Source organism: Cibotium barometz, chromosome 28 (genome assembly GCF_041138505.1).
Source record: "Cibotium barometz isolate CiBa-2024 chromosome 28, ASM4113850v1, whole genome shotgun sequence".
In the NCBI taxonomy this organism is placed as follows: domain Eukaryota; kingdom Viridiplantae; phylum Streptophyta; class Polypodiopsida; order Cyatheales; family Cibotiaceae; genus Cibotium; species Cibotium barometz.
This window is the reverse complement of record NC_141073.1, coordinates 4,547,800-4,571,258: the sequence shown is the minus strand read 5'-3', so window position 1 is coordinate 4,571,258 and position 23,459 is coordinate 4,547,800. Positions and strand designations below refer to the sequence as shown.

Below are 23,459 nucleotides of genomic sequence, written 5' to 3'. Positions count from 1 at the left end.
TACTTTCATCAAAATTGATTTTTATGCATAAATAGATGCATAAAAGATTTTTTTATTATAAAAGTGTTACTTTCATTAAAATTGAATTTATGCATAAATAGATGCATAAAAGAATTTTTTTATTATAAAAGCGTTACTTTCATCAAATTTTGATTTTATGCATAGAAAGATGCATAAAGAATTTATTTTTATTCCAAAAGTGTTATTCTCATCAAATTTTGATTTTATGCATAGAAAGATGAATAAAGAATTTATTTTTATTTCAAAAGAGTTATTCTCATTAATTTTGATTTTATCAATAGAAAGATGCATAAAGAAATTTATTTTTATTTTTAAATTTGATTTTATGCATAGAAAGATGCACTAGAAAAATTTATTTTTATTTCAAAAGAGTTATTCTCATTAGTTTTGATTTTATGCATAGAAAGATGCAAAAAGAAATTTATATTTATTTCAAAAGAGTTATTCTCATTAATTTTTATTTTATGCATAGGAAGATGCATAAAGAAATTTATATTTATTTCAAAAGAGTTACTCTCATTAATTTTTATTTTATGCATAGGAAGATGCATAAAGAAATTTATTTTTATTTCAAAAGAGTTATTCTCATTAAAATTGAATTTATGCATAGAAAGATGCATAAAAGATTTATTTTTTTTGAAAGTGTTATTCTCCTTAAAATTGAATTTGTGCATAAATAGATGCATAAACGGATTTTTATAAGAGTGTTATTTCGTTGAAGTTGTTCTTATGCATAAATAGATGTGTAAAGAATCTTTATATAAAAAATAAGAATTCTCTTACATTCTATAAGTAGATGTGATAAGATGTGATAAGAATCAGACAGATGAGAATGAATAGAGATTGGATGTGATGTGAATAGAAGTGATGAGAATGAGAGGTAAATAGATGTGATGATATGTGATGCGAATCAGATAGATGGGAATGAATGGATGGATAGATGCGATGAGAATAGGAGTGACGAGAATGTGAGGTAAATAGATGTGATGCGATGTAATGCGAATCAGATAGATGGGAATGAATGGATGGATGGATGTGATGAGAATAGATGTGATGAGAATGAGAGGTAAATAGATTTGATGAGATGTGATGTGTATCAGATAAATGTGAATGAATATATGAGATGTGATGTCATGTGAATCAGGATGTAAATGAATAATATAGGATGTGAATGAATGTGTTCGCATGTGAATCGGAATGTGAATGAATGATGTAGGATGTGAATGAATTTGTTAGCATGTGAATCGGGATGTGAATGAATGATATAGGATGTGAATGAATGTGTTAGCATGTGAATCGGGATGTGAATGAATGATATAGGATGTTTATGAATGTGATAGCATGTGAATCGGGATGTGATCGAATGATAAGGGATGTGAATGGATGTGATGTGATGTGAATCAGATAAATGTGAATGAATAGATGAGATGTGATTTCATGTGAATCAGGATGTAAATGAATTATATAGGATGTGAATGAATGTGCTAGCATGTGAATCGAGATGTGATTGAATGATATAGGATGTGAATGAATGTGTTAGCATGTGAATCCGGATGTGAATGAATGATATAGAATGTGAATGAATGTGATAACATGTGAATCGGGATGTGAATGAATGATAAGGGATGTGAATGGATGTGATGTGATGTGAATGGGGATGTGAGTGAATGATAAGGTACATGAATGAATGTGTTAGCATGTGAATCGGGATGTGAATGAATGAGATGTGATGTGAAATGGATGTGATAAGATGCAATGTAAATTGGATAGATGTTAATGTATGTGAAGTGATGAGATATATGGGTAGATGCAAGTGGATGAGATCTCATGAGGATAAATGAGGAAATAAGTGATGAGATAGAAAAAGATGTGATTGGGAATACTTATGAAATGAATGTGGATTGATGTGGGTTAATGTGTGGATTGATGTGGATGAATGTATGGATAACGTGGATTGATGTGTGGGTAATGTGGATTGACGTGAATGGATGTATGGATGATGTGGGTTGATGTGTGGATAATGTGGATTGACGTGAATGGATGTATGGATGATGTGGATTGATGTGTGTATAATGTGGATTGATGTGGATGGATATATGGATGATGTGGATGGATGTATGGAAGATGTGGATGGATGTGTGGATAATGTGGATTGATGTAGATGGATGTATGGATGATGTGGATGATGTGGATGGATGTATGGATGATGTGGATTGCTGTGTGGATGATGCGATTGGATGTGATTTGATGTGGGAATGATGTGATGTGTTAGGGCCGATGAAGAAAAAAATTTGTGAGAAGATGAGAAAAGATGGGGACTAATGTGAAAGGATGTGGAGTGATGAGAAAAGATGGGGACTAATGTGAAAGGATGTGGAGTGATGAGAAACGATGGAAATATTGTTGGAACTGTATTCATATGTGAAATCTGTTTTTAAATGACTGTTTTATGTCAAGAATGTTGGTGAAGCATTTTGACCGTCTTGTGAATGAGGTCATTGAGACCTATCTGTTAAAGTTGCAACTGCTATGACGGAGAGTCAACGGAGGACGTCTCGCGTAGCAAGGTCGGCCAAGGTCTTGACTAGCCTCGGTTTGATTTAAATGGTGAGCTTTCGGTAAAGTGCATGAGGGAGCAAGGAAGCGGCCTATGAGTGAAGCGCTAGGTGACCTGCGAAGGATCCTAGAGGGTGCTGACCATACGGTGCTCAGGCTCTCCGTCATCAAAGATACCCACACGTACGTCGGGGAAGATATTGGAACAAGGAGTAAGAGTTGTTTTCTTAATTCGGGCATGGATTTGGTTGATTGACCTTGCTGGTCCTCAACAGATGAGTCCATGGCTCTTTTATATGGATCTGTTGGTTGATCTTGCTCATCTTCAACGGAGATTCCATTTTTGTTAAAGTGAATACTTGCTGGTTACTATGAGCTAGGAACTATCGAAAAGGCCCCTGAGTGGACAGGGGGTGAGCATTCCGGTTGCCAATGATGCCATAGGTACGCCGATGAAGGAATGTTCGGAAATAAGGATTCAACTGTATAATTAGAGGATTATGATCAGTGACACTATGATTTCATTAAATGATTGTTTTAAAGACTATTGAATCTGTGAAAAAGGCAATTTCATATTGGGTGTGTAAGTGGTGTGACTAGTTTTAAGTTTGCATGAATATCCGGCTAGGGGACCTGGGAACTCTTTTCCTTTGGTACTCGGGACAACCTAACCAAATTCTTAATTGGATCCCATCACTACAGTTGTTGGGTGGTTAGCTAACCCATGGGACTAGATGGGGCTATAGGCTGGATTGATGGATCCCTAAATTGAGACTCGATTATGTTCTAGTTCGATAGATGAAGTAAATCCCGGACAAAAATTGTTCTATGGAAAAGAATCAACGGCTGTGCCTCTCAATGAGGAAAAAAGCGTTGGTCTCTATGATCCAAGTACAATCTTTTCCGTGATCTGACTATGGGACTTACAGGTTTGGTCAGATCAGTTCAGTTAGTTAAGGCTTTTGACTACGTTAGAGAAAAGTTATCCTGGAGGAATCGTCCATGCTTTCCGGGCAAGGAAAGTTTTTCGGGGTTCGGTGTTGGAAGAACCGATGGATTAGTCTCTTGTCCGGATATCCGTGGGCGAGGCCCCGAGTGTGCGACCCTGTCCCATGCAAGAAGTGCTACTTTCGCTGCTGCTAGCACCCCTGAATTCATTGCGCGGTGGGGATAGGGACCTCACAGTTGATATTAGAGCGAATTGGCTAATGAGGATGAACCGAGAAGCCAAAAATGTCAAAAATTTATGAAGAAGCAGGTTGTAATTGTGTGATGAAATTTATATAATTTGATATTCCAACTGAAATTCGTAAATTGGTAATTGGGTCTTTAGATGAAAGTATCGCAATTGTATGGAATCCCTGACTTGCTTGAGGCCTAGACATGATGGTATTTACCTTATAGTTCCAAGGACCATGACTACCCGTATATACGGAGGGTATAACTACAGCTCTTTACTTGCAGTATATATGAGTAAATCTAAGACTTGGGATTATAAGCATTAATACTATCCAGACGATGAATTGGAATGTGGTTGATATGATTTTATATTCTGGTTGAGAACTGATGAGTTGATTTGGATTCTGATTGAAAAATGAAGATTCCTGAATTTTGGTTTAAATGTAATAAACTAAGCAAAACCACAATGAGGATGAATGGGACGAGTCCCTGTGATGATGTTCGTAGCTGGAATGATGTTAATGACTTCAGCAAATCCCTATGAGATTAGTGGATTGTGTTGGCAGATTGCTGATATTAACACTTGACCGAGTGGATCAAGTTAAGGAATGTCAAATTAAAAATCTGTATAATTGAAAATTTCCATGGACTGTTCAGATAGAAATTTCGGTCTAATGGACCATTATTGTGATAAGGATTGAATGTTACGATTTGAGTGAATTATTATCTGATGATGAGATTTCTAACTTACTAAGGGATCTTTATCCCAGGATTCTGTTGGGTTCACCAGACTATAAGGAACCCCAAAATCAGTTGGATCTTAAGGAAAAGAGTTCTCCTCTAATTTTGCGAGATGAGGACATCTCGCATTTTTTAAGTGGGGTAGGATGTAAGATTCCTCCCTCCGGTTTTTGAGGTGTGCAGGTGTAAGAACCTCCCCTTCTGATCTTATAATTATTCCCCTCTCTGAAATAAAGGAAAGATCCTATTTTGGCCTAGAGAGAGAAAATATCTAGAGAGAGATAATTCAAAATTGAGATATTTTTGGATATAAAAATCCTCCGAGTGTCTAAAATAGTTTCCCTCGAAATAGTTATTCAAAAAGAAATTTCCAATGTGCAATTGGAATAGATTGAAATCAGGTAAAAAGGACCTTAGCCTAAGGGTCCAGATTTTCTGAAACTTTTGAATTAATGTTCCTATGGACCAATTAGATTAATCCAAATGTAGGGAAGAGATAAATGGAAGAATAAAAGAAAATCCCCCAAAAATGAGTAAATTCTCACATAAGATGAAGAGTTGACTAAGGATAAGATTATTAGTTAAAAAAGAAGAGATATTTAGAAGAAATGATGCATTTTTTACACCTCAGTGTGGGGAATTCCCCTCATAAAGGAGGCACCTATTTCACATGTGTGGTTGAGTTTTAAACTCACAAATAATGCGATATTCTCATCTCTCCTCTCTCTTGCTTCAACTAGATCCAAAAAGTAAGCTAAACTGACCTAAGAATGGTAAAAAATTGACCAAACTGATCTGGAAAATTCTAGAATCAGTTTGCTTGGTTAGAGGCTCACTTTTTCCTATAAATGAAGCCTCCCCCTTTTTAAATGGTTAATAGTGTTTTATGCACTGTTACTCTACTCCTCCCCAGAGCTAAAAATAGTGAATTCATTGGTAATTCATTTGTTTTCGACCATTTTCTCTTCAAAAGAATTGGTGGCCACTCTTGTTGCAAACAAGAGTAGATCCCTCAAACCATCAAGCCAAAGGAAAGCTCACAAAACTCCTAGTAAGTTAGAAATTCTACTTTTTCTTATTCTATTTTATGGTTTTCTGATTTTTGCTTTCTTTAAAATGAAAATGAATGTTATGCCTTGCTGGAAAGGCCTTCCCCCTTCTCTTCATTATTGAATTCAGCCTTTCTTTATCCTAGATGTGTAATCAAATTGATGGAATTAAACTTTTCATATTGTTTACTCTTAATAAAGTGGAAATTGATTAGATTAGAATGATTTAAATCATCTTGAATAATTTCTAGTAAATTTTAGAGTGAAAAAATTTAAAAAATGGTCAGCCATACAAAGGAGGTTATGGAAATTTTTTCTAAAATTTGGTGAAGTAAGTTTTATCTTTTTATTATTCAAAAAGAGGAATCCCCACCGCTTGTGTACTAAAAGTGTTATTTTCATTCTATGCATAGAAAAATGCATATTAGAAATATTTTTATTATAAAAGTGTTATTTTCATTAGAATTAATTTCTATGCATAGAAAGATGTATATTGGGAATATTTTGATTATAAAAGTGTTACTTTCATCAAAATTGATTTTTATGCATAAATAGATGCATAAAAGATTTTTTTATTATAAAAGTGTTACTTTCATTAAAATTGAATTTATGCATAAATAGATGCATAAAAGAATTTTTTTATTATAAAAGCGTTACTTTCATCAAATTTTGATTTTATGCATAGAAAGATGCATAAAGAATTTATTTTTATTCCAAAAGTGTTATTCTCATCAAATTTTGATTTTATGCATAGAAAGATGAATAAAGAATTTATTTTTATTTCAAAAGAGTTATTCTCATTAATTTTGATTTTATCAATAGAAAGATGCATAAAGAAATTTATTCTTATTTCAAAAGAGTTACTCTCATTAAATTTGATTTTATGCATAGAAAGATGCACTAGAAAAATTTATTTTTATTTCAAAAGAGTTATTCTCATTAGTTTTGATTTTATGCATAGAAAGATGCAAAAAGAAATTTATATTTATTTCAAAAGAGTTATTCTCATTAATTTTTATTTTATGCATAGGAAGATGCATAAAGAAATTTATATTTATTTCAAAAGAGTTACTCTCATTAATTTTTATTTTATGCATAGGAAGATGCATAAAGAAATTTATTTTTATTTCAAAAGAGTTATTCTCATTAAAATTGAATTTATGCATAGAAAGATGCATAAAAGATTTATTTTTTTTGAAAGTGTTATTCTCCTTAAAATTGAATTTGTGCATAAATAGATGCATAAACGGATTTTTATAAGAGTGTTATTTCGTTGAAGTTGTTCTTATGCATAAATAGATGTGTAAAGAATCTTTATATAAAAAATAAGAATTCTCTTACATTCTATAAGTAGATGTGATAAGATGTGATAAGAATCAGATAGATGAGAATGAATAGAGATTGGATGTGATGTGAATAGAAGTGATGAGAATGAGAGGTAAATAGATGTGATGATATGTGATGCGAATCAGATAGATGGGAATGAATGGATGGATAGATGCGATGAGAATAGGAGTGACGAGAATGTGAGGTAAATAGATGTGATGAGATGTAATGCGAATCAGATAGATGGGAATGAATGGATGGATGGATGTGATGAGAATAGATGTGATGAGAATGAGAGGTAAATAGATTTGATGAGATGTGATGTGTATTAGATAAATGTGAATGAATATATGAGATGTGATGTCATGTGAATCAGGATGTAAATGAATGATATAGGATGTGAATGAATGTGTTCGCATGTGAACCGGAATGTGAATGAATGATGTAGGATGTGAATGAATTTGTTAGCATGTGAATCGGGATGTGAATGAATGATATAGGATGTGAATGAATGTGTTAGCATGTGAATCGAGATGTGAATGAATGATATAGGATGTTTATGAATGTGATAGCATGTGAATCGGGATGTGATCGAATGATAAGGGATGTGAATGGATGTGATGTGATGTGAATCAGACAAATGTGAATGAATAGATGAGATGTGATTTCATGTGAATCAGGATGTAAATGAATTATATAGGATGTGAATGAATGTGTTAGCATGTGAATCGAGATGTGATTGAATGATATAGAATGTGAATGAATGTGTTAGCATGTGAATCCGGATGTGAATGAATGATATAGAATGTGAATGAATGTGATAACATGTGAATCGGGATGTGAATGAATGATAAGGGATGTGAATGGATGTGATGTGATGTGAATGGGGATGTGAGTGAATGATAAGGTACATGAATGAATGTGTTAGCATGTGAATCGGGATGTGAATGAATGAGATGTGATGTGAAATGGATGTGATAAGATGCAATGTAAATTGGATAGATATTAATGTATGTGAAGTGATGAGATGTATGGGTAGATGCAAGTGGATGAGATCTCATGAGGATAAATGAGAAAATAAGTGATGAGATAGAAAAAGATGTGATTGGGAATACTTATGAAAAATTCTGAAAGTGAGTGAACACCTCACTCCTCTCCTTCATGAAATATACCCACACTTTCCTTGTGTGGTCATCAATGAATGTCACATAATACCTGCAGCCTCCCATAGACATGGTCTTCGTAGGACCCCATACATCTGAATGCACAACATCTAGTGCATTTCTACTCACATATCTGTTACGTGGAAATACATGCTTTGTTTGCTTTCCAAATCGGCATGCTTTACATATTCTCTGCATACCTTCCACTTTAAACTTTGGCAGCCCTATCACAATTCCTTTAGTCTGCATAGACTTCATTCTCTGCACATTCACATGTCCAATTCTTTTATGCCAAATGTCTGTGTCTGCAACAATTCTTGAACCATTTGCAAACATCGCAGTACTCATTTCAGGCATGTCTACATTCAACGTAAACATTCTACCCACTCTGTTGCCTTTTGCAACCAACCTGCACTTGTCTTTAAAGTCTTCAACATAACAACCATTAGGGTTAAACCGAACCTGCAAACCCTGCTCAATCATCTGGCCAACTAAAACCAGATTCTTTGTTATGTTCGGAATGTACATCTGCAAGGTACTTCACTTTGCCATCCTGCATAGACAATGGCACATCTCCAACATGGGCAATTGGATGAGCAGTGTCATCCCTTGTTTCCACAAAACCTGGTCTTTCAAGGTTTTTCATCTCCTTGAACCACTCCCCATGACTTGTCATGTGGTTCGAAGCACCTGAATCCACATACCATACATCATCTTTTTGTGCTGCTTTAACATTTTCAGACATGGCATTCACGACGTGCTGCATAATAAACAACCTTTCATTATCCTCATTGTTTCTGCTTGAGGATGCATAGTTGTTCTGCTGCACTTTCCCATTTTGCATGTCAGCCTGCTTCTTATAACATTCTGCCTGCACATGTCTAGGCTTACCACAATAAAAGCATTCACGTGCATCATTATATTGCCTTTGCCAATTTCCACGTCCTCTTTGACTCCCCCTGCCTCTGAATTTGCCTCTTCCACCTGTGTGTTGTTGATGTTGTTGTTGTGTATTCTGGGACTGTTGTTGTTGCTGTTGCTGGCCATAATTCTGATTACCTGTTCGGCCATCTCCTTGATCGCGTCCATGGCCTCCTCTACCTCGTCCTCTTCTTGAACTTGTGTAGAAGGCCTGTTGTTCTGAACTGTTTTTGTTTTGTGAAGACTGTTGGTCTTCACCCAAGCTCTTCTCTTCTATAATCAGCATAGACACCAAATATGTGAAGTTGAGAATGTTTTTCCGAGTCTGAATAGACGTCTTAAACGCCTTGTATTGTGGCCCGAGACCACGTAGATAGACTTCCACCTTATCATCATCATCTACTGACACACCAATAGATGCAAGGGATTCCACAATACCCTTTATCTTCAATGCATAGTCATTCACAGACATGCTCTTTTTCTCCACAGTTTGAAGTTCATTCTTCAACTGTATCTTACATGCCTTGGTATTTGTTTCATAGAGTTTTACCAAGGTGTCCCACGCCTCCTTGGGGGACTTGGCATCCTGAATGTGCCCAATCATGGTGTCCTGTATACTAATGGAGAGCCAATATATAACTTTCCTGGCTCCTTGGTTCCAGTCTTTAAACTCTTTCACATCTGCAGCAGTCAAATTTATGTCCGGTATCTCCGGTGCCTCTTCATGCTCACCTTCTATGTAGTCCCAATAGCCCTTTCCCATCAGGAAATTCGTCAACCTGAACCTCCAAGCAGGGAAGTTGTTCTTATCAAGCTTCTCAGCCACAATCTGGGTTATGCCATCATTTGACATCTTGCCAGACAGACAAATTTACCAGAAATAGCACTCTGGTTTGTCCTGCACAAACTGCTATATTTTCTGCAGTGGTACTGTAGTACTCTCAAATGTCACAAACTGCTGTATTTTCTGCAGCGGTACTGTAGCACTCTCAAATGTCACAACCAGTGACTTCATATATGCATACATACACCCAATGGCAACTGTTGACCTCTTTGCAGCACCCACAGTGTCTGCACAGCCAATCTGTCTTCCTGCAGTTCTTAAAACAGATTTCTGTAGAGAATCGATGACTTATCCGCAGCGCTCGAAATCGCCTGCTTTCTGAAAAACGGAGGTCCAAGCATGCCCGAAACGCGTTTTCTTCCCACAAAATGTGGTCTGATAGGACAGTATAGTTGCCCTATAGCTTTACTCCTGCGAAGAAAGCTCCTCAATCAGAGATCGTTTGCCGGTGCCTCCCGTAGAGCTCCCGACAAGGGTGTAGTCACCAACACAAATAGGGAAGAGTAGTTGAAGCTCTTACCCTCGTATCGCTTCCTGTGGTTCTCTTGCTTGCAGCTCAGCCCTTAGCATGAACCAGGCTCTGATACCATGAAAAGATGCAGGGGGGAAGAGAGCTTGAGCTCTTGCAAGCACACACACATACACACACTCACAAAACCGTAATAGAGAACACACAAGGTGAGAGGCTGAAAATCTTCTTCTTCTTCACTCAACACTCAACACACCATATACAAAGATAAGAGTACACACTATATGAAAGGTACTCAACCAAATACATACAAGGGTTCTCTATAGTGTGAACCCAACTAAATGAGCTGGCGCTATAACTATGCCAGTCTCTAGAACGGCTATCACACAGCCTGTCATCCCACTGGCCACATATCACCCATGATCTCACCAACCATGCCAGTGGTATAAGTGTGGGGCCTATCCCCCAGGTGGGTCATCAGTGTCCACCGCATCACTAGATGAGCTCGATATCTCAACACTGCGAAGGATCCTAGAGGGTGCTGACCATAGGGTGCTCGGGCTCTGGGTCACCAAAGATACCCACACGTATGTCGGGGACGATATTGGAACAAGGAGTAAGAGTTGTTTTCTAAATTCAGACATGGATCTGGTTGATTGACCTTGATGGCCCTCAATGGATGAGTCCATGGCTCTTTTATATGGATCTGTTGGTTGATCTTGTTGATCTTCAACGGAGACTCCATTTTTGTTAAAGTGAATACCTGGCCATTACTATGAGCTAGGAACTATCGAAAAGGCCCCGGAGTGGACAGGGGGTGAGCGTTCTGGTTGCCAATGATGCCATAGGTACATCGATGTGGAAATAAGGATTCAACTAGATAATGAGAGGATTATGATCAGTGACACTATGGTTTCATTAAATGATTGTTTTAAAGACTGTTGAATATGTGAAAAAGGCAATTTCATATTGGTGGGTGTGTAAGTGGTGTGACTAGTTTTAAGTTTGCATGAATATCCGACTAGGGGGCCTAGGAACTCTTTTCCTTGGTACCCAGGACAACCTACCCAAATTCTTAATTGGATCCCATCACTACAGTGGTTGGGCGGTTGGCTAACCCATGGGACTGGATGGGGTTAGGCTGGACTGATGGATCCCTAAATTGAGACTTAATTTTGTTCTGGTTCCATAGATGAAGTAAATCCCGGACAAAAATTATTCTATGGAAAAGAATCAATGGCTGTGCCTCTCAATGAGGAAAAAAGCGTTGGTATCTATGATCCAAGTACAATCTTTTCCCTGATCTGACTATGGGACTTACGGGTTCGGTCAGATCAGTTCAGTTAGTTAAGGCTTTTGACTACGTTAGAGAAAAGTTATCCTCGAGGAATCGCCCATGCTTTTTGGGCAAGGGAAGTTTTTTTGGGTTCGGTTTTGGAAGAACCGATGGATTAGTCTCTTGTCTCGATATCCGAGGGTAAGGTCCCAAGTGTGGGACCCTGCCCCACGTAAGAAGTGCTACTTCTACTGCTAGCACCCCTGAATTCATTGCGCGGTGGGGAGGGTGGGTGAATGAAATCTGGCCCTGAAAAAAGAAGGATGCTAGGAGGGAGATGCTATGAAGTGGAAGTTTGGTTAGGACATAGGAGTAGGTGGCTTGGGATATAGGAGTAGGTGGCTTGGGAGAGGGGTTCATCAAGGAATATATCATGTTGGAGGAAATTAAGGTGGACAGTTTGGAAATGGAGATTGAGGAGTTGGTATGGGCTCTAGGGAGGAATGTCGAGGAGAGGAAGCTCTGTGGCAGTGTCCATTAGCGTGTCGATGTTTTTTTTAATTGCGCTAGAGATAGGGCTAGAGGCTCAATGCATGGATAGACCACCTGGAGCAAGACCCTACCTCTGTGGGTGGGGGTCGGGCAACTCAAGCTTTAGTGGCTTCTAGTAGCTGCACTATTTTGTGATGGAGAGCCTCCTCTACGACCTCGCGGTAGTGCTGGAAGTCAAGGGTGGTTTGGGTGAGGACTTCTTCAGCATTGCTGCTCTTTGTTGGAAGTCATGTGCTATGGCCTAGGTGCGGGAGAGTTCATTAAGGGCCCGCTGCTCTACCTCTTATGCTACATGTAGCTGGCTTTGGAGCTCAGAAAGGGTGCTTATAAGTAGTTTTTCTCTTTGTCATCCACCAGGGCCTATTGGAGGTGGATATTGTTGAGGGTGGTAGCATGCCTAGTGGAGGGTTTCCACAGTATTCTTGTGTGAAGAGGAAGGAGAAGAGGGTCCAGCGTTTGAGTGATGAGGAGGGTATGGAGAGGAGCCCGCGGGTGGTGAGGTTTCATAGAAGAGTAAAGGATGGGGGACATGAAGTGCAAGCTCAAGAATTTTTTTTACAAGAGTTTATGTAGGCTGAAAGTAGAAAGCGAGTAAATGGGAGTGGTGGGCCCATATTTATAGCTTTCAGAAGTTCACGACCGTGGAAAAATTTGGTACGAGCATGGTAACTCCAGGGTACGGGCCATACGCTTTTGAATTGGTATGGGCATACGATTTAAATGGTATGGGCATGGCATTGGAGGTAGAGGTTGGAACAGCCTTGGCAGCTGAGGTTGAAGTTGGTATGGGCGTGGCTTTCTTTTGGTACGCGCATGGCAGTTGAGGTAGAGGTTGGAACAGCCGTGGCTTTGAGTTGGGAAAGTCATGGCTTCTTTTGGTACGGTCATGGTGGCAACTCCAAGATATGGGCGTACGTGTTTGTTTGGTATGTCCATGGCAAAGTTAAGGTGCATAATGGTATGATTGGCAAGTTGGATGAGACTGGTATACAACCATGGCTTCTTTTGGTACGGCCGTGGTGGCAAGTTTTATTTTTGTTTTTGTTGGGGCAGCTTGCAAATAGGTTTTGTACCACTGGGCTATGTAGCCAGCACCCCATTGCGGGTTTTGTACCTCCGTGCCCAGTTCACCAAATGGAAGAGACGGTTGCAAATTGGGTGATGGCAAGGTTGGTATTTCCTTGGGGAGTTCAGAGGTTTGTAAAGAGGGAGTAGCTGAGAATGGAGAGGTTATAGGCTGAGTGGGAGTACTTGAGGTAGCTTGATAATGATGGGTGGGGGAGTAGCCGAAGTCGAGGGTATAACATTAATATGGACCGTGGGCTTTTATTGGGGGGGTAAGGGGTCGTTGTTGTGAAATTTTAGCTTCCCTTTCTCCTATGCAGTACTTTAGGCTTCCATTGGAGGGTTGGTAATTGCAGAATGAAAAGATAGGGATTTTGTACCTTGGTGATTTGGGGACTCAAATTTGGCGATTGCCCTCATAGTAATGTTGAGCTTGAAGCATAGGTTTTGGGATCCACCGCAGTAATTTGTTGTTGGGCAACGCTTAGGATGTGAAAGAGGATGTTTTGGCTTTGGGGAGCATTTGGGCTGGCATTTGTCCTTTGTACCCTATGGGCTTGGGGTTGTCAAATGGGTTGCCTTCGAGAGGGATGAGGAGCTTGTGTTGCTGGTATATGAGTATGGGGAGTGGATCGTCGAGGGATCCACAGAGTGGAAGTACCTTCATAATACCCTTACACTATGAAGAGCCCCTTTTAGGTACCCATTGCCGAGAGTGCTTTCCCTGTGTGCATTGGTTAGAGTTGTCAGAAGGGTTTTGTGGGGGGGGTTAGAGTTGTTAGTTTTGTGGGGGGGGTCAGAGCAGAGCAGTGGTGGCGTTTGAGTGCTGGGATTGGGCTGCCGGCCAAGTGGGGTATTTGAGAGGATATACGAGGCAGTGGAGTGTCCAAAGTGGGGAGGAGCCTCTTTATGAGTGGTATGGATTGGTGTGGATTGGAGGGCAGAATAACGATGGTGAGGGGAGAAGTATCATCTTTGCATGAGGGACCAGAGGGCGGAATAACGGTGGTGATGGGAGGAGTATCATCTTAGCATAGGGAGCAGAGGGCACAAGTTCTTCATCCACCATCATTAGGATTGTAACTTCTTCCCCCATTCAATTTCCTACCCCACCTCCCTCACCAACCCCAACCCCAACCTCACCTCCCTCTTTGTCCTTGAATTTGGGAATACACATAGCATTTTGCAATATCCCTTCAACCTCAGCGAAACCCCCACCACTACTTGATGCCAACCTTGTCACTGTAGCCTCTTCATCTCCTACCCCTCCAACCTCATCAACCGACAAATCACCCCTCCCACCCAACCTTGGAAGACGAAGAAATTCTGTCGCGCCATCGCTCGAGTGTGAGGAAGTTGACCCTGCGCTCAATCCACTTAACTGGCAGGACCCTCTCGACAGAACGGAGTTCGAGGAGGTGATCCAAATCTTGCTCGGTTAACAGCTTCAGGTGATGCCAATTACACACATCACAGATCACATGGATATCAATGTCCTACGCTCTACATTGAGGCCAAGCATTGGACCTGGCGACAAGAGCATCCACCTAGACAGCGCAGTGGCTATCATCGGCCACCCGCCACCACTGCTCACCACATAACTTTCGATCTCATGGGTGAGCAGTCGTCTTGGAGGTGACCCTTTTTGCTCAAGCCTTTCATTTGGGAAACATATTGCAAGGCGCCATGACCCCTCCGCATAAACATAGAGTACCTGCCAATATGCAAACAGTGCTCGTGGAACCTATTCCACGAGGAGCAACATAAGAACCTGACGTTGCAGTTTAACTTTCCATGGTTGGCATCTCCAACGGTGCACAGAGGAACCCATGATCAAGCACTTCCACGAGTTCATATGAAGATACGATTAGGTCCTAGACCCAACCGTGATAGCAGAGCGATTAGATTCTTCAACTTTATCATCAAGCTGCTGGAGGCATTCCCTGACTAGGACCACTACCACAAAGGCGTGCAGGGCGTGGTCTTCGACATCAACAAAGGGACAATGCTCAAACACATTTTTGGATACTATGAGCGCATCATGTGGATGCCCGCCTCGCACCTCCAGATGTTCAAGGATATGATGGAGACCACATTTTGGATGAGCTATTGAGTCTTCATCGAGCCCCCCCTCCTACTACCTCACGCCGTGACTTTATTCGCACTTATTTGATCTACTACTGCTAGATCCGCCCAGCTTTGAGGACAGACCTAAATTAGGGAGGGGGGTATGTTAACCACTCTGGTTAACATTACTTTTCAAGCGTGGCTATGCTTATTGTAAATCATGTTTTGTGACTGTGAAAAGCACTTAATGTAAAAGATACGTGGGATGACTAAGCTTATAGCTTTTGTAATGCCGGTCATAAGAAAGAGTTGTACATAGAGCTAGGAAGACTAGTTTTGGGCCCCCAATTGTAAATGGGCTTCTGGCCATTGTAAACTATGAGCTGTTGTATATCAGACATTTGATGAAATATGAAAAGGGACAATCCCATTAGTCTTATTTGAGTCTTGCCTCTCTCTCTCTCTCTCTCTCTCTCTCTCTCTCTCTCTCTCTCTCTCTCTCTCTCTCTCTCGCATGAGCTTGTGGATGTATGCTTGCTTGTTGTGCTTGCATGCTTGAATATTGGTGTGTGCTTGTAGGGACGGTGATGCTCTAGCTTCTCTCCCCTATCTTTTCTCTCTACCAAGTCCCTCTCGCATGCATGTGGCATGGAGTGAAGGTTGAGCTTTCCATAGCTCCCTCCTTGCTCTCTACCTAGCTATTGAATCTCTACTTGGGTGACACAAGTAGAGGTGGAGTTAACCCTCATTAGGGTTGGCTAAGTGCACCTCTCTAAACTCGACCCTTGCATGCTGTTTCTCTACTTCTCTTTCTCTCTCTTGTGTGCAAGGTAGTATGTTAGGATTAACACACCTCACTCTTTGCTCTCTCCCTAGCTAAACTCTTGCAAATGTTTTTCTTGAGCTTGCACTTTCTATCCCCTATCCTCCACTCCATGGCAGAACATTTAGACTCCTTCCTTGAGGTCCTCTCCCACACTTTGCAAAAGAAAAAGCGCCTAGTTGGGGCACGCTTTGAGAAGTATGGCCGCCATCCCACAAAAGTATCCCACCTCAGGGAGAATTTGATGAAGGAGGTCAGTGGAGACACACTTTCCACAGCCTTATATGAAGAACAATCATAAGGTGGAGCACAAGCTCCTTTACTACACAGGGCCCTATTATCGAGTTGTTGCAGATCCATAGTCGTCTGCCTGGAGCAGATTGGGCTCGGCAGGCTATCAAACTTGGAACCCTTGGGCCCATACCTCTTCAATTGCCTTTATTTCACAAATACCTACGATACTAACACCGCAACTGGACAGGTACTGGATGCCATATGGCAGACCCAGACCGTCGACCTAAGTTTTGACACAATAAGAGATGCCTTGCACCTCCCCAAAATGGTGAGGATCTCCATCACAAAATCGCGCAACTGGAAGCTGCTGTGAAGCTGCTGTGAAGCACGGGTAGCCCATCACCCACCCACCCCCTCTGGCCTTGTCCCCCATCGTAGTCCAACAAAAGGTCGACGTGTTGATGGATAGTGCCATTGAGCTTCCCCTTGTGGCCATTCCTCCCCAAAACCCTCACAAACCCTTGAGCTTAATTTCCACACCATACGCCTTAACCTCTTACAACATGACATGATTATCGATGAACCCCTTCCCAAACCACTTTTCTTATATACTAACCAAACTCCCACCCCATAGCATCTCCCCCCTAGCCACCCTCTTCTTTTAGGGACAACTCTCTTTCACCCGCCCCTCCATCTTTTTTGACCTCCCTGTCCATCCTCTCTAAGAAAACCTTCTAAATTGGGCCCATCTCCTTTGCTACTACGGCTAGCAACCTGAACACACATAACCCATAGACCTCACCATACCAGATGGGCTCTACCCTTACCCTTATTCCTCCCCTCAAAACTATAGAAGGCCTCCAATTCCTACACCGAAGAGGTTGGGAAATCGTTTATGCGGCTTACAAATCCCTCAGGCACTACGAGCTCCCACCATACTTAGCAAAGGACATCCTCATCTTGTACCAGCACTGCCATTTATAGATGGAGGTTATTGTGGCAAGATCATCATCATGCAATTTGATGACTCACATGTGGCATTCCCCATGGAGTTCATCCCCAAAGAAGTCATCGATGCCAAAACATTTTTCCACTCCAAAATCCCTAACAACATTGACTCGGACGAGGACAATAACGACAACGATAACAATGGTGGCAGAGGAGCCCCGGGCACCAGCCCCCTAACAACCCACACCTTCATCTCCCCCCCATCAACCTCCTCCCAACTCCCCTCACCCCAGCACAAGCATGCAAGCACCCCCACCCCGGCACCATTACAGTCACTCTCTTCCCCTCATCACAACAAGAAGTCAAAGTTTAAACTAAAATAAAAATTATTTATCCAACATAGACATCTCAAATGAGTGTCAATTTTGAACTGTCTTTATTCAATTTCAAGTTTTTTGTATTGCAAAAGTATTTAGTGTGTAAACCGAACCCTAATCTTGTTTTTTAAAAGTTCACAAAGTGTTTTGGTGGTACCTAAGACAATTTTACCTTGAAACATTTGAAATAATGTTAAAAGGAAAAGAAAACGATGGGAGTTTGTGGAGGACAAAGTGGAGCCCGTTAGAATAAAAGGACAGTCATGTAAACAAAATATGGTAAGAATACAATATTAGTGGTAGAATGGAACTTCAAATGTGTAAAGTTGATGTAGGAACAAAAAGTGAAATTGAGAAGATTTGTGCATAAGTTGAAAAAGAAATAATAATAATTATGTTTTTTCCCATTTTTTCACATTGACATTATGTGATATAAAGCAAACTTGAACTCAAACATTTGCTTGCAAAAATTCTTCGGTTTGAAGATTAGAGGGTGGCATGAAAAAAAAACATCTGCCTATGGACTTGCTTAGATAAAAATAGGTAATGTAAAGGTAAGTTGCACAATGTGACTACATGCGACAGAATAAATGGAAGTTGATTGTATCTTTGCTACTTGCTTTGACATGAATCACATTCACATTGTTCCATCTTTAGGCTTATAACTTTTGAATGTTATAGTAGAGACACAAATGCCTCTAATTAGTTACCACAAGAGGCTAGAGAAAAAAGTAGATTATAACCAATGTATGGGTGCCAAAACATTAAACTACTCAAAATTGACTTGAGATGTAGAAATGAGTTTGAAAGTTTTTTTTTTCTTGAAACTACATGCCACTAGGGTAGATTCGATCTCACCACCTCCACTTTTGGAGGCATGAGTGCTGGCCCATAGTTGAAACGAGTTGGAAAGTTTTTGGGAAAGGACTCATGTAGCTATGTGTGAAAGCTATTGGGTATGTACTTATTACGACCACCCATGGAGAGTAATGTGTATAATGGATAGATTGGAGCATCGAGGGGTGTGCCTGGAGAGCATTGCTTTGGTATGGATGTGCAACTCAGGGCTGAAATTTGAAGGCCTACCCTAACCTAAAATCCTTGGTCATGAGGGGAGCTTCAGGGAGCTTTCCTTTGACAAGGGCAAGCTTTCCATACCTAAAATCCTATTGGAGTAGTAAACAAAGCATAGATGTTTTTAAAGAAGAAATACGACGCTACTCATCAAACAAGGATCTCGAAGCTCTAGGTCAATGCCATTCAAAGAAAGTGTTTGAGAAAAGAAGCAAATTTGTTAGTTACAAGAGAAACACACATGGAAAAATTACAAGCCCTTGATGAGGATGTATATGGGTCAAATACTTGATTAAAGTCATAAAGATCATATTTACTCTCCATTTTAAGTTTCCACTAATATGGACCTCCTATCAATAAAATCCTATGGAAGTAGCCACAAACTAACTCCATTTAGAAATTTACACTATGCAAACTATCTTTACTCTATTTTATTCTCATCTCCAAAACACTTACATATAGTTGGATGTATTTTCCCAAATGTGATAATGATTAATGCTCGGGGGTGTACTTTTAGGAAGACCTACATATAACATGCGTTCAAAGGGTATTAAAAATACCCTTTTCTGTGAATTTTGACGTAATAAAATGCCTCCTTTTTCTTTATAAACGTACGGGTTGTTTTTCAAAATTTCATCTAAAACCCCCTTAAGTAAGTAGATTTTTATATTTTTTCTCAAAATCTTAGTTTAAAAAATGCCTTTTAATGATTGCATGTAGTAGACTTACATATTTTTAAGTGAACCCTCCAAGGAGTAATGAGAGCAATACAGATAAGAAATAAATTTAAAGATCATGCCCATTGGGAAGGGGCTACCTCTTCTCATCTCCTTCATGGGTTGCGATAGACCCCACTAAAATAGAGGCTTGACAAGGTTTTGATGCATAATTATTGAGACAATCACGATGCTAGCAATAGTTAAGACATAAAGTCTCGTTTAAAATAAAATTGAGTTGTCAATCATATTTGGTAGGAGTCTCCACAAATTGAGTTGAAAACCATTTTTGGTAGGAGTCTCCACAAATTGATGGAGGAGAAAAAGAAAAAATGAATGTCAAGAAACACCTCTCTATAGAAAGGCACCCACATGGCTACGTCCTCTCTCTCTCTCTCTCTCTCATGTAACGTGTAGCTGATATATGAGAACAAATCACAAATCCTTTGGCTACATCCTCTCTCTCTCTCTCTCTCTCTCTCTCTCTCTCTCTCTCTCTCTCTCGTAATGTGTATATGATATATGAAAATCCCAAGTATCTTGTATATATGTCCCCTCCCCCCCCCTCTCTCTTGTAATGTGTAGAGGATATATGAAAATCCCTAGTATCTTGTATATATGCCCCTACCCTTTCATTAGGAAAGTTCTCTTTACCAAGTATGAGTACCACTTTTAAACTATGATAAGGCAACAATAAGAGAAAGTTTAAAGTAAAATAAAAATTGATAATCTTATTGTTTAAAAGTTCACAAAGTGTTTTGGTGGTACCTGAGACAATTTTAGCTTGAAACATTTGAAATGATGTTAAAAGGAAAAGCAAAAGGTGGGAGTTTGTGGAGGACAAAGTGGAGCCCATAAGAATAAAAGGACGGTCATGGTTTAAAAAAAGATGGTAAGAATAAAATTTTGGTGGTAGAATGGAACTTCAAGTATGTAAAGTTGATGTATCAAAAAGTGAAATTGAGAAGATTTGTGCATATTAAGTTGAAAAAGAAAGAAGAATAATTATGTTTTTTTTCCATCTTTGGACATTGACATTACACGACATAAAGAAAACTTGAACTCAAATCTTTGTTTGCAAAAATTCTTAGGTTTGAAGATTAGAGGGTGGCATGAAAAAAAAAACATCTATCTATGGACTTGCTTAGCTTTGCTACTTTCTTTGACATCATGAATGACATTCACATTGTCCTATCTTTAGGCTTATAACTTTTGAATGTTATAGTGGAGACACATATTGGGTATGTACCTACTACTACCCGTGGAGAGTCATGTGTAGTTCATAGGGCCGAGGTGTGTGCCTCAGGCAACTCAACTCAGGGCTGCAATTTGAAAGCTTACCCTAACCTTTAATTTGAAGGCCATAAACCAGGTTGACCTTCATAATAATATATACATCTATGTATGAAATTTAGATTTTTTTTCAAAATAGTGGCGTTCTCTGGCCTTCTTTTGCAACCCTGTTTTCTAAGGGGCTTTCTTTTAAAGGTTCTAAGGGCTTTTGATGTCCTCGAAGGCTTTAAATCTCAGCACTCACTCACACAAGCACATGCTGGCATGAGTTGGAAAGTGTGATGCGAACAGGTCTTTGAGGGGGCGCCTCAAGTATAACCTTGAGCAGCAATGGCTTTACCCGAGCACTGCGTAGATGTGGATGCTGTTCACCACCAAGGTCTAGCTCCCATTTTCCGTGTACCCTATCCTCTCCGTTACTCAGTCGAGCACATGTTCACACCCCATGTTGTAAGCATAGGTCCCGTGCACAATCCAAACTTCGGCCGGCCGCCGGCCGCAGGCGCGTTACAGTCCTCAAGTTTTGGGCGGGGGCAGCGCAGTACTCATGGCATCAGCGTCAACATTCTCTCTCTTGCGGAGATGGAGGCCTACAAGCAGCTTGCAGTGAAGACCATGAGCAACTTCGGCGAGCTGGTAGAGCTTTTGCAGAAGAAAGAGGAGGAAATGCTAGGCTTCTACGACGAGAAATTAAATTTACAAGAACATAATGCAAGCGGCGAGGCGAAGGCAGGCTCGACATCATTGGCCAACCTGGTGGCCATGGACGCTTGCTTTATAGCCTGCATCTTGAGCTGCCTCTACGAAGAGAGCAAGCATTGCCTACATGAGAAACTGAGCATAACCGAAGAAGACTCCGTGATGCCCAAGTCTTATGTGTCCCCCTTCCTACCAGTCTACCAGGCAAAGCTCTCCCGCCCAGTCCGAAAGGCCATCCTCCAAGACTTCCTTCTCGTGGAGAACCAAATCCCCCTCTTCGCCGTCACACAGGCCATCCAGTTAGCGGACAAAAGATGTCCGTCTCAAGATGAAGCCGGGCGCAGGCTAGACATCTACGTGGCTGCCATGGCTCTGAGAGTTTGCCCTTTTAGCAAATCTAACGACTATGTGCTGGATAGTGTGAAGAAAGTAAGCCAAAGAGGGAAACACCTCCTGGATTGCATGTATTCTATTGTGTGTGCAGAAAAACCCGAATCGTTAGCTGTTGATAATTGTTTTGAAGAAATTAACCCACAAGGGGTGCCAGGGGCTAAAGAGCTTTATTTGTCTGGGGTAACTCTACATGGTCATGAGGGGAGCTTCAGGGAGCTTTCCTTTGATAAGGGCAAGCTTTCCATACCTAAAATCCATGTGGGAGATGATACGGAGAAGATCTTTAGAAACCTTCTTGCCTATGAGAGCTGCTACAAGGTCAATAAAGTGGACATTCTCTCTTATGTCCACTTCATGGACTTTCTAGTGGACACTCCAGAGGATGTAGAGCTCCTTATAAAGCACAAGGTCATCATGGAGAGCATTGGCAGTAGTGAGAAGGTGGCCGAGATGTGGAACAGGCTCTGCCGTAACACTTCATGCGTCTTCTCTGACAAATACAGTGACGTTTCCAAGCGTGCCACGGCCTACTGCAACTCTCGTCTCAAAGGCATGTGGGCCGAGTTCTATCGCTCCAATCTCTCACGGCCGTGGTTGGTAATTCCTGTCATCTCTGCAGCCGCTTTGCTCATTATGACCTTTGTGATCATGTGGTTCACTCTTCTCATGTACTGGCATGAGACCGCCCAAAAAGAAAGGAGTAACTCCAAATAATTTGTAACCAAATTAATATGGTTATATTAATTTGTAGCCAAATTAATATAACCATAACTTTTGCATAATGCTTGCTTTTCCTTCAGATCCCACTTTTTAGTTATGAAAACCCTATGGGCAAAAGGCCTGTGGTGAAGATCTGGAGGACAAAAGGGGACTATTTTGAAGAACAAACTCCTAAGGGGTTCACTTCTGATGTTTTGTTGATTGCTTGTATGTAGTTAGGCTTTCACATATCTTGGGAAATGTCCTCTTTTGTGTGGGAAGATGAGATGTGGGAGTTAATATGTAATCTCTTGAATAGGGACTGTAAATAGTTGTGTTATGAAGTTGGCAGAAAACTGGTTGTAAATGACCCTTGTTGCTTTGTAAATATTAATATATAATCATTCTTCCCAAAAAAATAATATTTGCATAGGCTTGTCTCGCCAATAAACATAACCAGAGAGAAAACATCTTCGAGACATTTATTCAACGATAAAAAATTTATAATTTTTGGCACCACGTGGTGTCAATCGTTTTATTTGTTTATTATAGTAATTAGCCAAAGTTGAATTGTCTAAGTTTGTTCTATAGTAAGGCTTTGAAAATAAAGTGTTAGTAGCTACTTTGAGGTAGCATTCAGTGTGCATATGAAAATCGTAAGTGCTCCCAAGAAACATGATAGCCGAATGGAGATTGGAAATAGGGTTGGTGAGAGGTATTTTGTAATGGCTTTGTAAATGGTTGCTTTTAAGCTATAAATATATTTATCTTATGTTCCAAAAATCACCAGTGCTCTCTCGCTAAAATACTTCAGTCAGTTTGAACTTACATTTGGACTCCATTTAAATGATTCTTGATGACCTTTAGGTTCTAGTGTCGACCTTGAATGACCAAAATCCAACAGTTAACCTCTTGGTTGTGTTAAAAACAGTCCCACAATAGTCAACCTTATCCATAACAACATTTACATCCTT

The 23,459-nt window shown here is 40.2% G+C and overlaps 1 protein-coding gene across 1 annotated transcript; it reads left to right on the top strand.

The window, feature by feature from the left end:
• Positions 1 to 20,666: 20,666 nt before the first annotated feature.
• On the top strand, positions 20,667 to 22,893 carry LOC147622403 (uncharacterized). The gene has a single exon (XM_086821954.1). It carries the CDS (start codon positions 21,025 to 21,027, stop codon positions 22,498 to 22,500), a length of 1,476 nt encoding a protein of 491 aa, XP_086678080.1. The 5' UTR covers positions 20,667 to 21,024; the 3' UTR covers positions 22,501 to 22,893.
• Positions 22,894 to 23,459: the final 566 nt, after the last annotated feature.